The sequence below is a fragment of the Cephus cinctus genome, unplaced genomic scaffold (genome assembly GCF_000341935.2).
Source record: "Cephus cinctus unplaced genomic scaffold, Ccin1 Ccin1_scaffold0330, whole genome shotgun sequence".
Classification (NCBI taxonomy): domain Eukaryota; kingdom Metazoa; phylum Arthropoda; class Insecta; order Hymenoptera; family Cephidae; genus Cephus; species Cephus cinctus.
Window position 1 is genome coordinate 2,400,714 of NW_014333027.1, and position 12,858 is coordinate 2,413,571.

The window sequence follows — 12,858 nt, forward strand, 5'->3', positions numbered from 1 at the left end:
CCCCTTCCTCCCCGCCCCACCGCGGTATAACTGACCCGTCGCAATGTTAATTTCCGCGAAACGGGAAAACCCAGAAGAGAAGGAGCCGCAAATAGTAAAGGCTCCCGGCAGAGGCGGCCGTTAAAGTTAAAATGGCCGGACAGGTGTAAAGACAGGGCAGGTTTCCCTCTCTCTCTTGCGCGCGCGCGCACTTATATATTCCCTATGCCGTGTGCACGCAACGCGCGACTCTGCGAGGAAGTGAACTGTGGTATAGCATGGAAAGTACATTAGACGCCGAAATACATCTCTGACATTAGCCACGCTCGAAATAGCGTATAGCAACCAGGATCTAAAGACGGAGAGCATCGTGAAGTGGAAGCAGAAAGCCGTGGGCGATTCTCGAAGACTCGCGGCCAACTTCACCGGCTAGACATTGTAGTGCAGCGACTGTCGTAAGGATTCCATTATCATCGATGCAATTAATCTGCAGTATCCAGCGACGTAGAAACGCTTGGCGCAAACGGTACAGCAAGTAATGCGCCAAGCACTCCGTGGGACTGCCCAGTGATTCCGAGAGTCCCGGGGAGGGAACTCCAATGAGAGGAATAAGACTAGTAAGAGAGAAGCTATAGGGAGGCGCAGCTCGAGCGTGTCTCCTGCGGAGGGATCGTAGGATGGTGTAGTATGGTAGGACGCCAAGATGGTAGGATGGTTGGTTATCTCGTCGCATTCTCCAGGCTTAACCATCGAGGCGAGTCAGTGTTTGTAAAACGTACAGGTCAGGACCGTGGAGCCTTAAACGATGAAGTAATTTCATTACTGTTAACTTGGCGTAACATGTATTATATATATATAAAAATAGAAGTATTCATCATGCCCATTTTGTACCGCAATAACCAATAACGCAAGATAGACTACATTAGCTGTATCAATGTTTGGCACTGTCGCACTAGTGCTACGTATAAGTAAATAAGGTTACCTTAGGATATCCTGATAGGGGATAGTATGCAGTAAGCAAAAGGGGGCGGTGACTTGGCAGTCGAGCAGAGTCGTGTAGAGGCCTCTGCCATCCCAAGAGATTGGAATGTCTCCCGTCCAGCAGCAGAATCTTCTTCGCGGGCCTCATCTATCGAGGATCCCCTCAGCGAGGTTATATAGGAGGGACCCATCGTCTTCTCTTAATGCATCACGAAGAAAAGATGCGGGCCCGCACACTCTCCTCTCCTTTTTCATTCTCCTCCTCCTCCTCCTCCTTTTACCTTGTATCCTTTCATCCATCTTCGTTCCGCCATGTTATCCAGTCCGGTATCCATCCTCGTCCCACCCTACCTGCTGCCCAAACCCTTTTGGCGTAGTGGCTACCGGAGTTACGCTCGTAGGGCGCCTCGGGCGGTTAACCGAGGAGTCACGAGGACGACCGAACATGCCCGAAGGACTCGGCCACGGGCGTCTTCCTCCTCGGATCCAACGACTTATCCCTCCATCCGATTTCATTCCACGCTTCTCGACGGCTTGAATCTGGAATCCCGAATACATTAATTTCAGAGTCCTTAACCGCTCTGGAACTCCATTTAGCTTCACGACGTCCATTCGACTCGGTGTATCCACTTATAAGTCCCTTAACGTCTTACGCCTCCGAATACACACGCACGTTACGCCGTATGTCCCATCACGCTGATTTATTCCATAACCGAAATGTCTTTCTCGCTCGTATCGCGGAAGACGCGCTTCCGTCCTTCGCTCGGCTCAATCCAAACGCGTTTGCCTTTATCGTCGGACCGTGAAACCCATAAGGTACCACAGTCGAAAAGCCCTTTACGAAAGGGAACCAGCGCTCGCAGTCCACGCCGTGCTATAAGGATCTTTTCACATTCCACATTCCATCCGTGGCAAACAATGTTAACGACCACGTACACTGGAATCGGAATTCCTGCTCTACGGGGGATAACACGTAAATAGGCCGGCGTCGCTACGGGGCCCAGCAGATATTCACATTCCCTCCTCGCTGTACCCACCCATCCACCTCTCCGTTCTCTGCACTATTTTTAGACGGACTATCAGGGATGCCATGAGTTTCTGCGGTTCCAGGCATCGCGACGCTATAGGCGTCCTTCTCCCGCTTTTCCAACTTAACCCTACCTCCCCTACTCTGTCCTTCTCTTTCTCCCGTAATGACTTTGACCTTTGCCAACGGGGGTACACCCCTCGTACGCCCACCCCTCCTCCTTCTGCTCCTCCTCCTCCTCCTCCTCCTACCATTCTTCCATCGTAGTCGTAAACGTATCTCTTCTCCTCCTCCTTCTCTCATCTTCTCTTGCCGTTCGTGTTACCGCGTAGCCTAAGCTACGCTCGTAATCGCGTATTCCCACTGTCTGGTATATGACGGCGATACCAGGTAAACTCGTAAACTCGTTGAAAACTTATTTTTCAGATATTAAGGCGGTATCTTTTCTTTTTTTCATAATTAATTCACTCGACTCACTCGTACTCCTCTTTAATATCTCTTGGAAATTCTCGTTCGCGCTCTCTCTCTCTCTCTCTCTCTCTCTCTCTCTCTCTCTCTCTCTCTCTCTCTCTCTCTCTCTCGCGGAGCTACGCACGTCAGGTAGATGCGTAGCAAGAGAGTTCGACGTCCGCTCAGGAAAATCATACCATCCGACGTGGAAGCTACTATGGCCTGTACAGGACCCGTTTGCCTTCCTATGAAACTATGGATGCATCTCACCACTTTGAAACCGTTCTGCCTGTTCTGCACTTCTCTTCTGCCTGTAGCTTCGTCTCATTCTTACGTATGTATATACTCCTCCTACTCCTCGCCTTCTTCTTATTCCTTTTCTCTAACCTCTCTCGTTCCTGTTTCTCTATCAACCTCCTCCACTTTTCTTCTCTTTCTCCTGTTACTTCCATTATTTCTTGCCATGCCACTTCTTTAGGAATGACTATAAAACGCGTTCCACTTCACTGGACCCTTCCTCTATCAGGATCGATCGTCATTCGGCAAATCTATTCTCGACTAATTGGCACGCTCGTCGTTCCCTCGAATGATATGCCGCATGAAAAAACAAATGTACGTTAGACGTTACTCCGAGACCGATTCGTTCGATAACTTCGAGATACGTATATAAGAACAAAAAGTGATCGAGATATTTTGTGCAATTAACAAAAAAAAAGAAAAAAAAAAAGGAAATCTCACCAATCATTCTCATCTGGTTAATGAAAATTTCACTGTCATAGTATCGGCCGACTACTCTGTTGTGTAGTGACCGTATAAAAAAATTGTATATTAGAGGCCTACGTGCGTCTCCAGTTGGGAGAATCCGATTGAATCATCGAAAGGTCGTACCTTATCGTCGATATCTCTGGAATGTCGTTTCTTATCGGGAACCGTATCGCGGCGCGACGACGGTGCCTGTAAATTAATGTCGATTCGACAGATGAGAGTCGGTCGGATCCGTGGCGCATTGTTTACCCGTATTTGCGTAATGACCGTTGCCTACGGCTTCAATCGGGTAAACGTACGAGCTCCGTGCGCAATCGTGTACACACACTCGAGATTAGAAATTAGACGCCCGTTATATTATTCCAGGGAATTATTATTGCTCGTATTGTTTTGCGAATCGCGTCGTCCGCTAAGCGTTGTCGGGTTTCCTCGTATTAGGTTCGTCGAGAATCGATACGCGCTATTTTCATCGGTATCGTCTAACGCGACAGTCATACGCCATCTTTGCGTCACCCGGGCGAACTGAGCAGAGTCGTGCTCTGGTATCATCGTCCGTGTTGGCTTTGATACGTTTAAAAATAATAATAATATTAATAAACGTCATTTATATAGGTATATCAAAATATCATGTAAAACGCAAAGGAATTGGGTTTTTTTTTTTCCTAAACAATTTTACTCGACGGATAGACAGACGGTGTGGTCAGGTAAAAACAATGTAACGAATCGCCTTGATACGGTTTATCGAGCAAATCACTTCTGATGTACGTTATCGCTCTGAGGAATTTTTCGCACCGTCCGTTAGGTTAGGTTGGGTTGTGAGGCACATCGAGGAAATGCTCCGATAAGGGAGTGAACGAGATTGATAATGAACCGGCGGGAATGGGGCTGCGTGGATCATGAATGGGAAGCAGAAAATCATGCTGGACGTCGTACGTGATAAGATGGCCTTTCGGTTATTGATTACATTGGCATAAACGAGCTCCGTAACGCGTCGGAATATACGATAACGCGTTGTCGCTTGGTATCGGAGAAGATGAAAAATGGCTACATTGATTTGCGGAATAACAGAACAGTCTCAGAAATGTATAGCTGCATTATGCGCAGCGTGATGTGACAACGATAGTTAACGATTGCCGATTAAATATTCTCAAAAATATTGTCTTCCTCGACTGTACATTCTTTTTCGCTTAGCTCGATACAGTTTGTAACGGCAAAAGAAAAAAGTAACTAGCCAGCCACCACGGTATACCCAGACTACTAGTATTATTCCCTAGGGCCGTATGGTAATATATAATTTAACGATTCTCCCGGGATCCCTGGCGACTACCACTAGACTAGTGGGGGCCTTATGCCTCGCTTTATGGGCCAACGAGTTATCGGTAGGTACGCCGCGATAATAGCATCGCATTCCATTCGTATCAGCATCGCTCGCCCGTGCACCGCGGTCCTCCTTTTCCTTCTTTATATTCAACTCCCTCCAGTGTAGCCAACGTCGGCATCGCCATCATATTCACGTTCGTATCTCCTTTGGTTGATACAGCACAGTGTGTAGTCAGCCACCACTGTGAAAAAGCAATGTGTGTGTGTATATATATATATATATATATATATATATATATATATATATTTTTTTTAAAATAACAACCACTTGCTCAGACTGTACCAACTGGATGCGTAGATACGTACATTCGTATTCGAAATAACTATGTGGAGAATAGAATGCTGGAGATATACCTTCTCTCAAGTTAATCCCACGTAGATGATCCCTATGGTGCGATTGTATGGGAAACTGAAAAATTAACTAGGCACTCCACTTATTAGGCCCCGTGGAATAGGGGTATTATCTTCAATCGGTCTTAACTCAGAGCGCCCTGTGCGAGATTGTCGTAGGACGTAACCTGGTTGGCCGACGACGATTTGAATCGCGAGAAAATGAATGCCAGCACGTAACACGAAGGAAGCTGGCAATGAGCGGGGCCCTAATGAAATCACAGTATAATTTATGGCGATGCCTGTATTACGGTGTAGGGATCCTATGGCTCAGGGATGCTTATGGTATCTGTACGAATACGTGTAGCACGTAAAGCTGTGGGAAAGTAAAGTTAAAATATCGGAATATCGTATTTTCGTTAACCGTTTGACGTTAATTGAGCAGCCTGTGAATTCTTATTCATCGGTATTCCTTTTCTTTTTTTTTTCTGTTAAACTTCTTTCCGGACGATAACGCGCGAACGCCCACGTCTCGATAACACGGGAGCTACACCGCCACCCCGATAACGGCACATTGGGTATTATGTAAATGGTTATAAGAGTGTGCCTGACTGCGTACACTTCGTTAGCATTACCTACGTTCGCGTCGAGTATTTACGCTCTTGGACAGCCTCTGATAATCAGTGAGGTTGTTGACATGGAAAGTATTGAAATATTGCTGGGTTGGCATCGCTGAAAGGATCGCTGATGATCCCGACTGAATTACAGTGGATGCATGGTATAAATATATTTGACGTAATTTAAAATCAATTTTGTGAAACCTTCTGCGTCACGGGATTCTATGCAATTCTGTAGTGGCTGTTGATTATTTCAGCGATTAACAATGTTTTGATGCTTCGATTTCTATTATTTAGACGAATAACGTATTTCGCCAATGAAGCTAATAACAGCACGCAAGAGTATTGAATTTAGAAGGGGTGCGTCATTCCGTTCTCAGAAGCCTGATTCATATTTAAAATTTTAATTCTAAATTAAACGTTTCTATCTGGGACACGTATCGTCGTGGAAAGTTACGTTTTATTGTGGGTACGAAGAGTTGGCGAAAACAGGTATCCCGGAATTCAAGGAATTCACGTTCGTTTCCGGTATCGAGATCGTGCCGTATGACGGCTGTTTCAATTCTGCATTTGTTCCCGTTTTCTGTGCCTGCTTGCTCTCACCTAAAATCGTATTTCCTCTGATTACGGAAGGCGCTCGCGTTGCGCCAGTCGAGCGGATAATTGACTGACTGCTCAGGTCGAACTCCGTTCGCTAAAACGCATTGCATCGCCTGCTGGAGAGAGAGACCTAAATTCCACCCTCAACTTCGACGTTCTATTGCTATACTGTTACTGTACTATTATGCTACACTACTCGCTGTACGGTATACGTGGAGCACTAGAAAACAGCATAGTTCAAACGTGAGCTCTGAGTTGGCTCAGATGGAATACACACAGCGTACGGGCTTCTGGCGCGTACTTTCTCGTTTCACAGAAAGAAAGGAATAGGGTAGGCGAGAAGGAGACTTACGCCATTCTAGCTAACGTGCTGAAACACTGGTAGCTAATTCACTCGCTCACTCGCTCATTGGCTCGTTCGCTTACCCGGTCGACATTCCTAGCTTCATTTCGAAATGAAATGCATCGAAATATTTTTGCCTTGGCGTTTATGATAATTGCAGGCGGTGTGGCGCCAGAAGCTTGGCTGCCGCACGTAACCTCTCTTTTTTCCGTTACCCCTTGTCTCGTTCTGTGCTCTCACCAAGATGCGTAAGGTATCTCGCATTGCATCTGAGAAGTCAGTGGAATGATAGGGAGAAAAAAGACACAGCAGGCGAGGAAAAGAGGGAGAGAAAAAGAGATGAAGAAAGAGAGAGGAGGTTAACTCACTTGAGCATCGAACGCGAGGAGAGATCATTTGAGGAACCTGTTGCTCGTGAGACTCGTACGACTCACATGGCTCATACAGCTCGTAAGGCTCGTACCAATTCGGCGATCAGGAGTGTCTCGACATAAGAGAGCCGCCCGCTTCCGCTGTATCCTGATTTCGTGTTTCCGAGGACCGAGATTCCAGATTTACCGTTATTAATCGTAGGTATAGGCCGGGAGCCGCGTTCGCTCTTGCATCGTGACTTTGTTTTCTCTCGTGAGAGACGAAGAATTAAAAAAAGAAGGAATTAAAAACAACATGTGAAAACCAGTATTCTCATGCTATTAACGTTCTACCTTAATTAAAAAAAACCCTCGGGACTGTGCGTAATGCGCGTGCACGCATGCATCCATCCGTATACCAGAAATCTCGCCGCGACGAGGCGCCATGGATTTTTATTAGTTTCTTCCAGCCACCGACTGGCGGCACTGCGCTCCGTGGCGACTTCTGGCGGAAAGCTTGCCAACTAAACTCCAGTAGAGGGAGTACGGGCCTGCTGAGTTTAATGTAAATGGCAACTGTCGTACGGTTTAACGGTCCCATGAATTTTCTAAACTCACCCGCGACTTCGGAATAAGTACCACTTGTACGGTGGCACCTTCACAATTGCTGTTAAGTTAATCTTTCACGGTGTATCTTTTACTTGGAGGATATGTACGCACGCGTGCACTCACGATATCGTCTCTGGACCATTATCGTAATCCTATACTACACTAAGTATCCTTTCCTGCGAACTGTGTAATCTGTAGCTACGATATACGGTCTCGCTTCCTGGAGATGACATGGAATGAGCCGAACAAGTAATTCCTGAAGACCATTCTTCGTTGATTCTACGTCTGTCTCTGTAGAGAAATATGACGTAGCACGAATGCCCGGGGATACATGAAATACAGTGGTAGGATCGTAAAGCATGAAGAAACGGCGCCAAACTATCATTCTGGTCCACAAGATGATCTTCGTGGAGTGGAGAACTTCGCGTGGCTATTTCTGAGAAAGGTTCGTAGCACGGTTACGCGTGCTTTCCCGGAATGGGACGTTTGTTCTCTTGTAAGTTGACGTAGCAGGGTGTATACGCACGGTGGTATGATATATTGTATACGAAAGGTTAGGATTAGCTTGGCTTCCTGGAAGTAGAGCGTTAGAAAAATTCTCTGGGTCTTCGTTAGACATTCTGTAACGGGCTGCCATGGCGATATCAATATGTCATTGTTGAGACTATCGAGACTCTGCTGCACTCATCGTCCTGTAGAGCATTGTGTACTGGGGGTCGCGTGTGCCCCCTATCTCGGCCTCTGCCTCGGCTCCGTAGAGTCCGTACTCGCGGGGGCCACGTGCGCCTCGAGAAATTCTTCTTTTATATCCTTTGCTCTTTGTTCGGCAGCCCGGCAGCAGCTGTCCGGCCAAAGAAATTCCTTTCTTGAGCGTCAGCCTTCTCCTTCTCCTTCTATACTTTAACGTCTTCTCCTTCTCCATATTCCTTTGCTCCTCTTTCTTACTCTTAGAATCCGTATGTCTCTCCTCTTCTACCATCTCTTACACTTGGGCTGGCTCTCAAGTGGAAATCTCGAATCACGTAACCGGTGAGTCCCCACGAAAATACGAGGTTCCAGTGTACCCCCATAGTCAAAGATCGGATTCGTTTGGCAGGACCTAAGGTCGTTGTACGCGGGTCTTGAGATTTTTCTTCATTATTTTTTTATTTGCCGGGCATACAGCTAGAGATGCATAGAGGATAGCTTTGGGATTATTATTATTTGTTGTATTAGGGCAATATTTTTTTTTTGTTGTCAGGGAGTTTTAGGTGTGTGGTTTGTCCGTGGTTAGAAATGAAATTTTTTGGAATATTCCACAAGAGCGTCCTTTTCGGGAAGAGAGGCTCGTAAAAAAACGTCGACCCAATCATTATTTAGCAATCCATGAAATTGGTGCAATAGTCTCCAGTGGATTGGGCTATTTGGGTTGTGGGGAGATCCAGAGAGTGTTTGTAGTTGGAGGGCCGTCGGGCCCATTTCCTACGGAATTCGGTAGCCACAGGGCGATCACGTGAGCGCCCGGTAGCGCTCTAACCCTAAACCTAATCATTTTAATCTCCTCGCTGACTCGCTCGCTCGCTTTTTTGTAGTGAGGCCCCAGTTTCGGACCTTCATCAAGTTCGGGTCTGTCGAGCGTCATTCCCCCCTCCTACGAATTCCCCGAAAGGTTTTGATTGAAGGAAATCGTATGAAATTGCTGCCACCTTTTTACACCGCATTAAAACGCGAGACGGCATTTCGCGAGGTTATCCGTGCAAGAAGAGGGGCCCTATGCGATGGGACCCCGCAGAATTTCCTGGGCCAGAGCGAAAGGAAAGAGAAGCCAGGCAACGTGGAAGGCATTAATTTGCCAGAAACTAAGCTTGAGGCCTCAGCCACTTCCGACGGTTCGTTCCGTAGTTTTCTGGGCCAGCCTCGAGGGGCCTCACCATCTGCCTGGACGGTTTGCGACGAAACACGAATCCCCAATTATAAACACTAGCGTTGCTCTTGCTAGCGTACCCATAGTGGACCTCTGCCGTGTGTGTGCTCCCACCCTGGTGCGCACTATAAAAGGGGCCTCACTCACCGGGGCCCCGGGCCCCGAGCCGCGCTCAGATAAATATGCGGGAGGGGCCGGAATTCCTCACTCGGCTGCATTCCAAGACCTCCTCGTCCACCTCTATCCCTCTTACTCGGGGCCCCTTTACTACTCCCTACACATATACCCAGGCTCTACTCTCCGGGGCTCCTCGATATCCTCCTGCCTTCCTCCTTACTCTTTTACTACCATCATTTTCTCTACTCTCTTCGTGTCTCTCCCGCGAGAGGGAGCCTACTTCTACAGCCCTCTACAGCTCAGTACCTTTTGTATTCCCTTCGAGGCGCACGCTCCAGTGCAATCCACCATTGCCTCTGTCTCCTCCCTCTTCACGTTTCTCTACATCATCAACATCATTCTCTGTTCTTTCTATCATTTCTATCTGCCCCAGAATTCTATACTCTCTTTATCGTTCACTCTCCAAAGAAAGATCGCTGTAAGCACGCACGAGTGGCGTGTGCGATTTTATCCATCTCACTGGGCCCATATGCGACAGGTCCGATTCTCTTCCGACTCTCTGCCGCGAATATATCCAGATGGAGCCACTGATATGACGTTACAAGAAGTACAAATTATTTCAGAAACCTTTTCATTGTCATGATCCCAATTGACCAACGTCATTTTCCAATTGTCGCTAGCCAAATATTCTTGTTAAGCGCAGGCATCAATGCTTTAACGGGTCCTATAAATTTGTAGAGTTATATATCGTATTTTTTTCAAATAAAATATGTGCATATGCATCGTAACCCTCAAAATTCTTTCTTTACGCTTCATACCATTGTGGCGCATTGTATAATCCGCAGTGTTATATAGGCAGTCACTTACGGAATTCGGCAATCAGTTAGGCATTCAGCGCTAGCATACCAAACTGACCGTTATAAATTGCCGGCGTAACACGAGAATATCTGACCGTTCCTTTTTTTTACCTTTTTCTCATCTTTTTAAAACCTGGCATCCACCTAGACGGATAGATCGGAATGTGTTTGTCGCGGCGCTGAAATTCTACGCGGTGGCTTTTATTATTTGGACATTGGGCTGGACAGAGGGAGGAATTCCTTCATGAGAATCCGAGCCTCCGGATATTGCAGACGAAAAAACGTCCGGAAATGGTCGCCGGAATATTTTTCGCGAGAGGGACGAAGTGCTGGGTTTGATGGAAGGGACGAAGAAGTAATAGATAAGGAGGAAGACGAGGATGAAAGGAGAGAAAAAAAGAGATAGATAAATGCCGTGAGAGCGAGAGAGAAAGATATGGGAGACAGGATCTTTTTCCGCGAGGCGAGCGAACCGGCTCAACCACGATAGCATCTGTGAGTCCCACAATAATAGTGGACCGAGAAATATGCGCGCGAGAGGCCCCTGAGTTTCACGTGTAGCGAGGGAGACCTGGGGGCCCTCTCTTAGATGATCGGAGACATGCTGATGGGCCCATGGGCCCAGAAATTCCAACAAGGACGGGGCATAATGCGCGACTCAAGGTCGGTTCTACTACCATCCGAGATGGGACCACTGCAGGGTCGTATCGTGACCTCCAACAGGCCCTGTTCATTCCCTCCACTCGACCGGTACCCCAGTAGCGTATCGGGCAATTCGAAGCACCCAGCGTCACCGTCCAACTTTATAAATGCCTGGCGCTCTTTAAACAACAATTTTTTCTATTGAAAGAATTTTGATAAATCGTTGTATCTTTGATTATTGGATTTTCCGGCATTACCATTGCTACACTTGAATGTGTATATATATATTCAATATTTTACATCCTCTTGCTATCTTACGCTTTTCCTTTTTCTCACTTCAACGTCAACGAATTTATTTTCCTTCTTGGGAATCCTTAGGACGGCAAGGATGGAGCGTGGCTCCTTGTTACGGTCCTGCGGGCCCTAAGATGGGGCCCGCCTTTTTACGCGAGGAAAGAAAGAGCCAGAGAGCTGAGAGGGAGGGAACGATGCTCATGAAAGAGCGAAGAGAGAGAAGGTAAGGAAGAGACCAAGAGAGAGAGAAAACAAGAATGAGAGAGATCCAGGCGAAGAGAAGGTGCAGCAGGAGGAATGAGAGAAGCTGTAGAAGGTGGAGGACCAGAGTGTAGTAGGTAGAAAGAAGGTTGTGGAGTAGGAGAAGGTAGAGAGACCGGGCGTGCAAGAAGCTAAGAGAAGACGAAGAGAAAGGCAGAGGAAGAGCGAGAGCGATAGAGAGAGAGAGAGAGAGAAAGAGGGAAGGTAGAGAGAAAAAAGGGGAAAAAAGGGATCCTTTAAAAATTGAGCCTCGAAGGTGGGGATCGGAATTTCGGGCTCGTACCCGGCCAGTCTGGAGGAGGCCTTCGTGAAGATGAGGTGATCCCAAGGAAGATCCTAAGCCGGTATGGACCGACAGTACACCCTCTGTGTCCTCGTACCAGCCCAGCAGTATCGTACATATGTCGACAATTATAATAACCTGCAACATCATCAATTGCTTCATCAACATCAGCAACAATTGCAACTCCAGCAACAACACGTACAACAAGCGCATCAACAGCAGATTTACGAGAACACCGTGTCCCAGTATCAGATGAGGATGTGCTATCATAACGATTACGAGAACGATGAGCAAATTCAGCGATTTTACTGGGAGCAGTGCTACCGACGTGATAACAATGATGCTACTGCATACTACTATTGCGAATATGTAAGGATTATGGATCCGTACATATAATAAATTATAGTATGGAGTAAACTCACTAGGCTATCGAAGGACATCGGATTTTACGTAGGAATCGTTCGTGAATCATTTTTGGATTTAATTGTGATGATCCAGACTTTGAAGTATTTGTAAAAATACAATCAAGGACTTTAGATCGTTACAAGGCTGAATTCTGTCTTGCTTCATACGAAAACGAGTTATTACAAATGATTGTGATTTTCGGTGTTGTTGGTGATGCATAATCTTTTTGTGAATATTCTAATTAACTTGTGGGTGATGCTTTTTGTTTTAGGCGAAGAAGGAAATCTACGATGTGAAACAGCAGAGACTGTGTTTGGCTCAGGATGAGTACAACCATCTTAACAATGCACTTACAACTCTTGGCGCATCTCGCACCAGTTGTGAGTATTTTTAGTGAATTTTACATTGCGAGAGTAAATTTTAGTTTTTGTTTTATAACGAATTTTTATTCTGTTTCTCTTCTTCAGTGTGTTCCAGCTCGAGTTCCTTGAGCACCAAGTATGATCCGGATCTACTAAAATCTGACGTGGCTTTAGCCAGAAGTCGAGTGTCCAGATTGAAGCGGGAACTGGAGCAGATACGTGCTGAGATGAACTGTACGCAAAGAGGAGTAGACACCTTAGCCAGGTATGAAGTCTATTCAATAATACTTGTTGAGAATTTTC

The 12,858-nt window shown here is 46.5% G+C and overlaps 1 protein-coding gene across 4 annotated transcripts in view; it reads left to right on the forward strand.

The window, feature by feature from the left end:
* The window catches only part of LOC107266781 (protein kibra), a 38,755-nt gene that overhangs the window by 18,226 nt on the left and 7,671 nt on the right, over positions 1-12,858 (forward strand). For all 4 annotated transcript variants that reach the window (XM_025083869.1, XM_015737631.2, XM_015737630.2 and 1 more), the window contains 2 exons: positions 12,465-12,573; positions 12,661-12,820. In XM_025083869.1, coding sequence (XP_024939637.1) covers positions 12,465-12,573; positions 12,661-12,820 — 269 coding nt within the window. The remainder of the gene's footprint in view (positions 1-12,464; positions 12,574-12,660; positions 12,821-12,858) is intronic.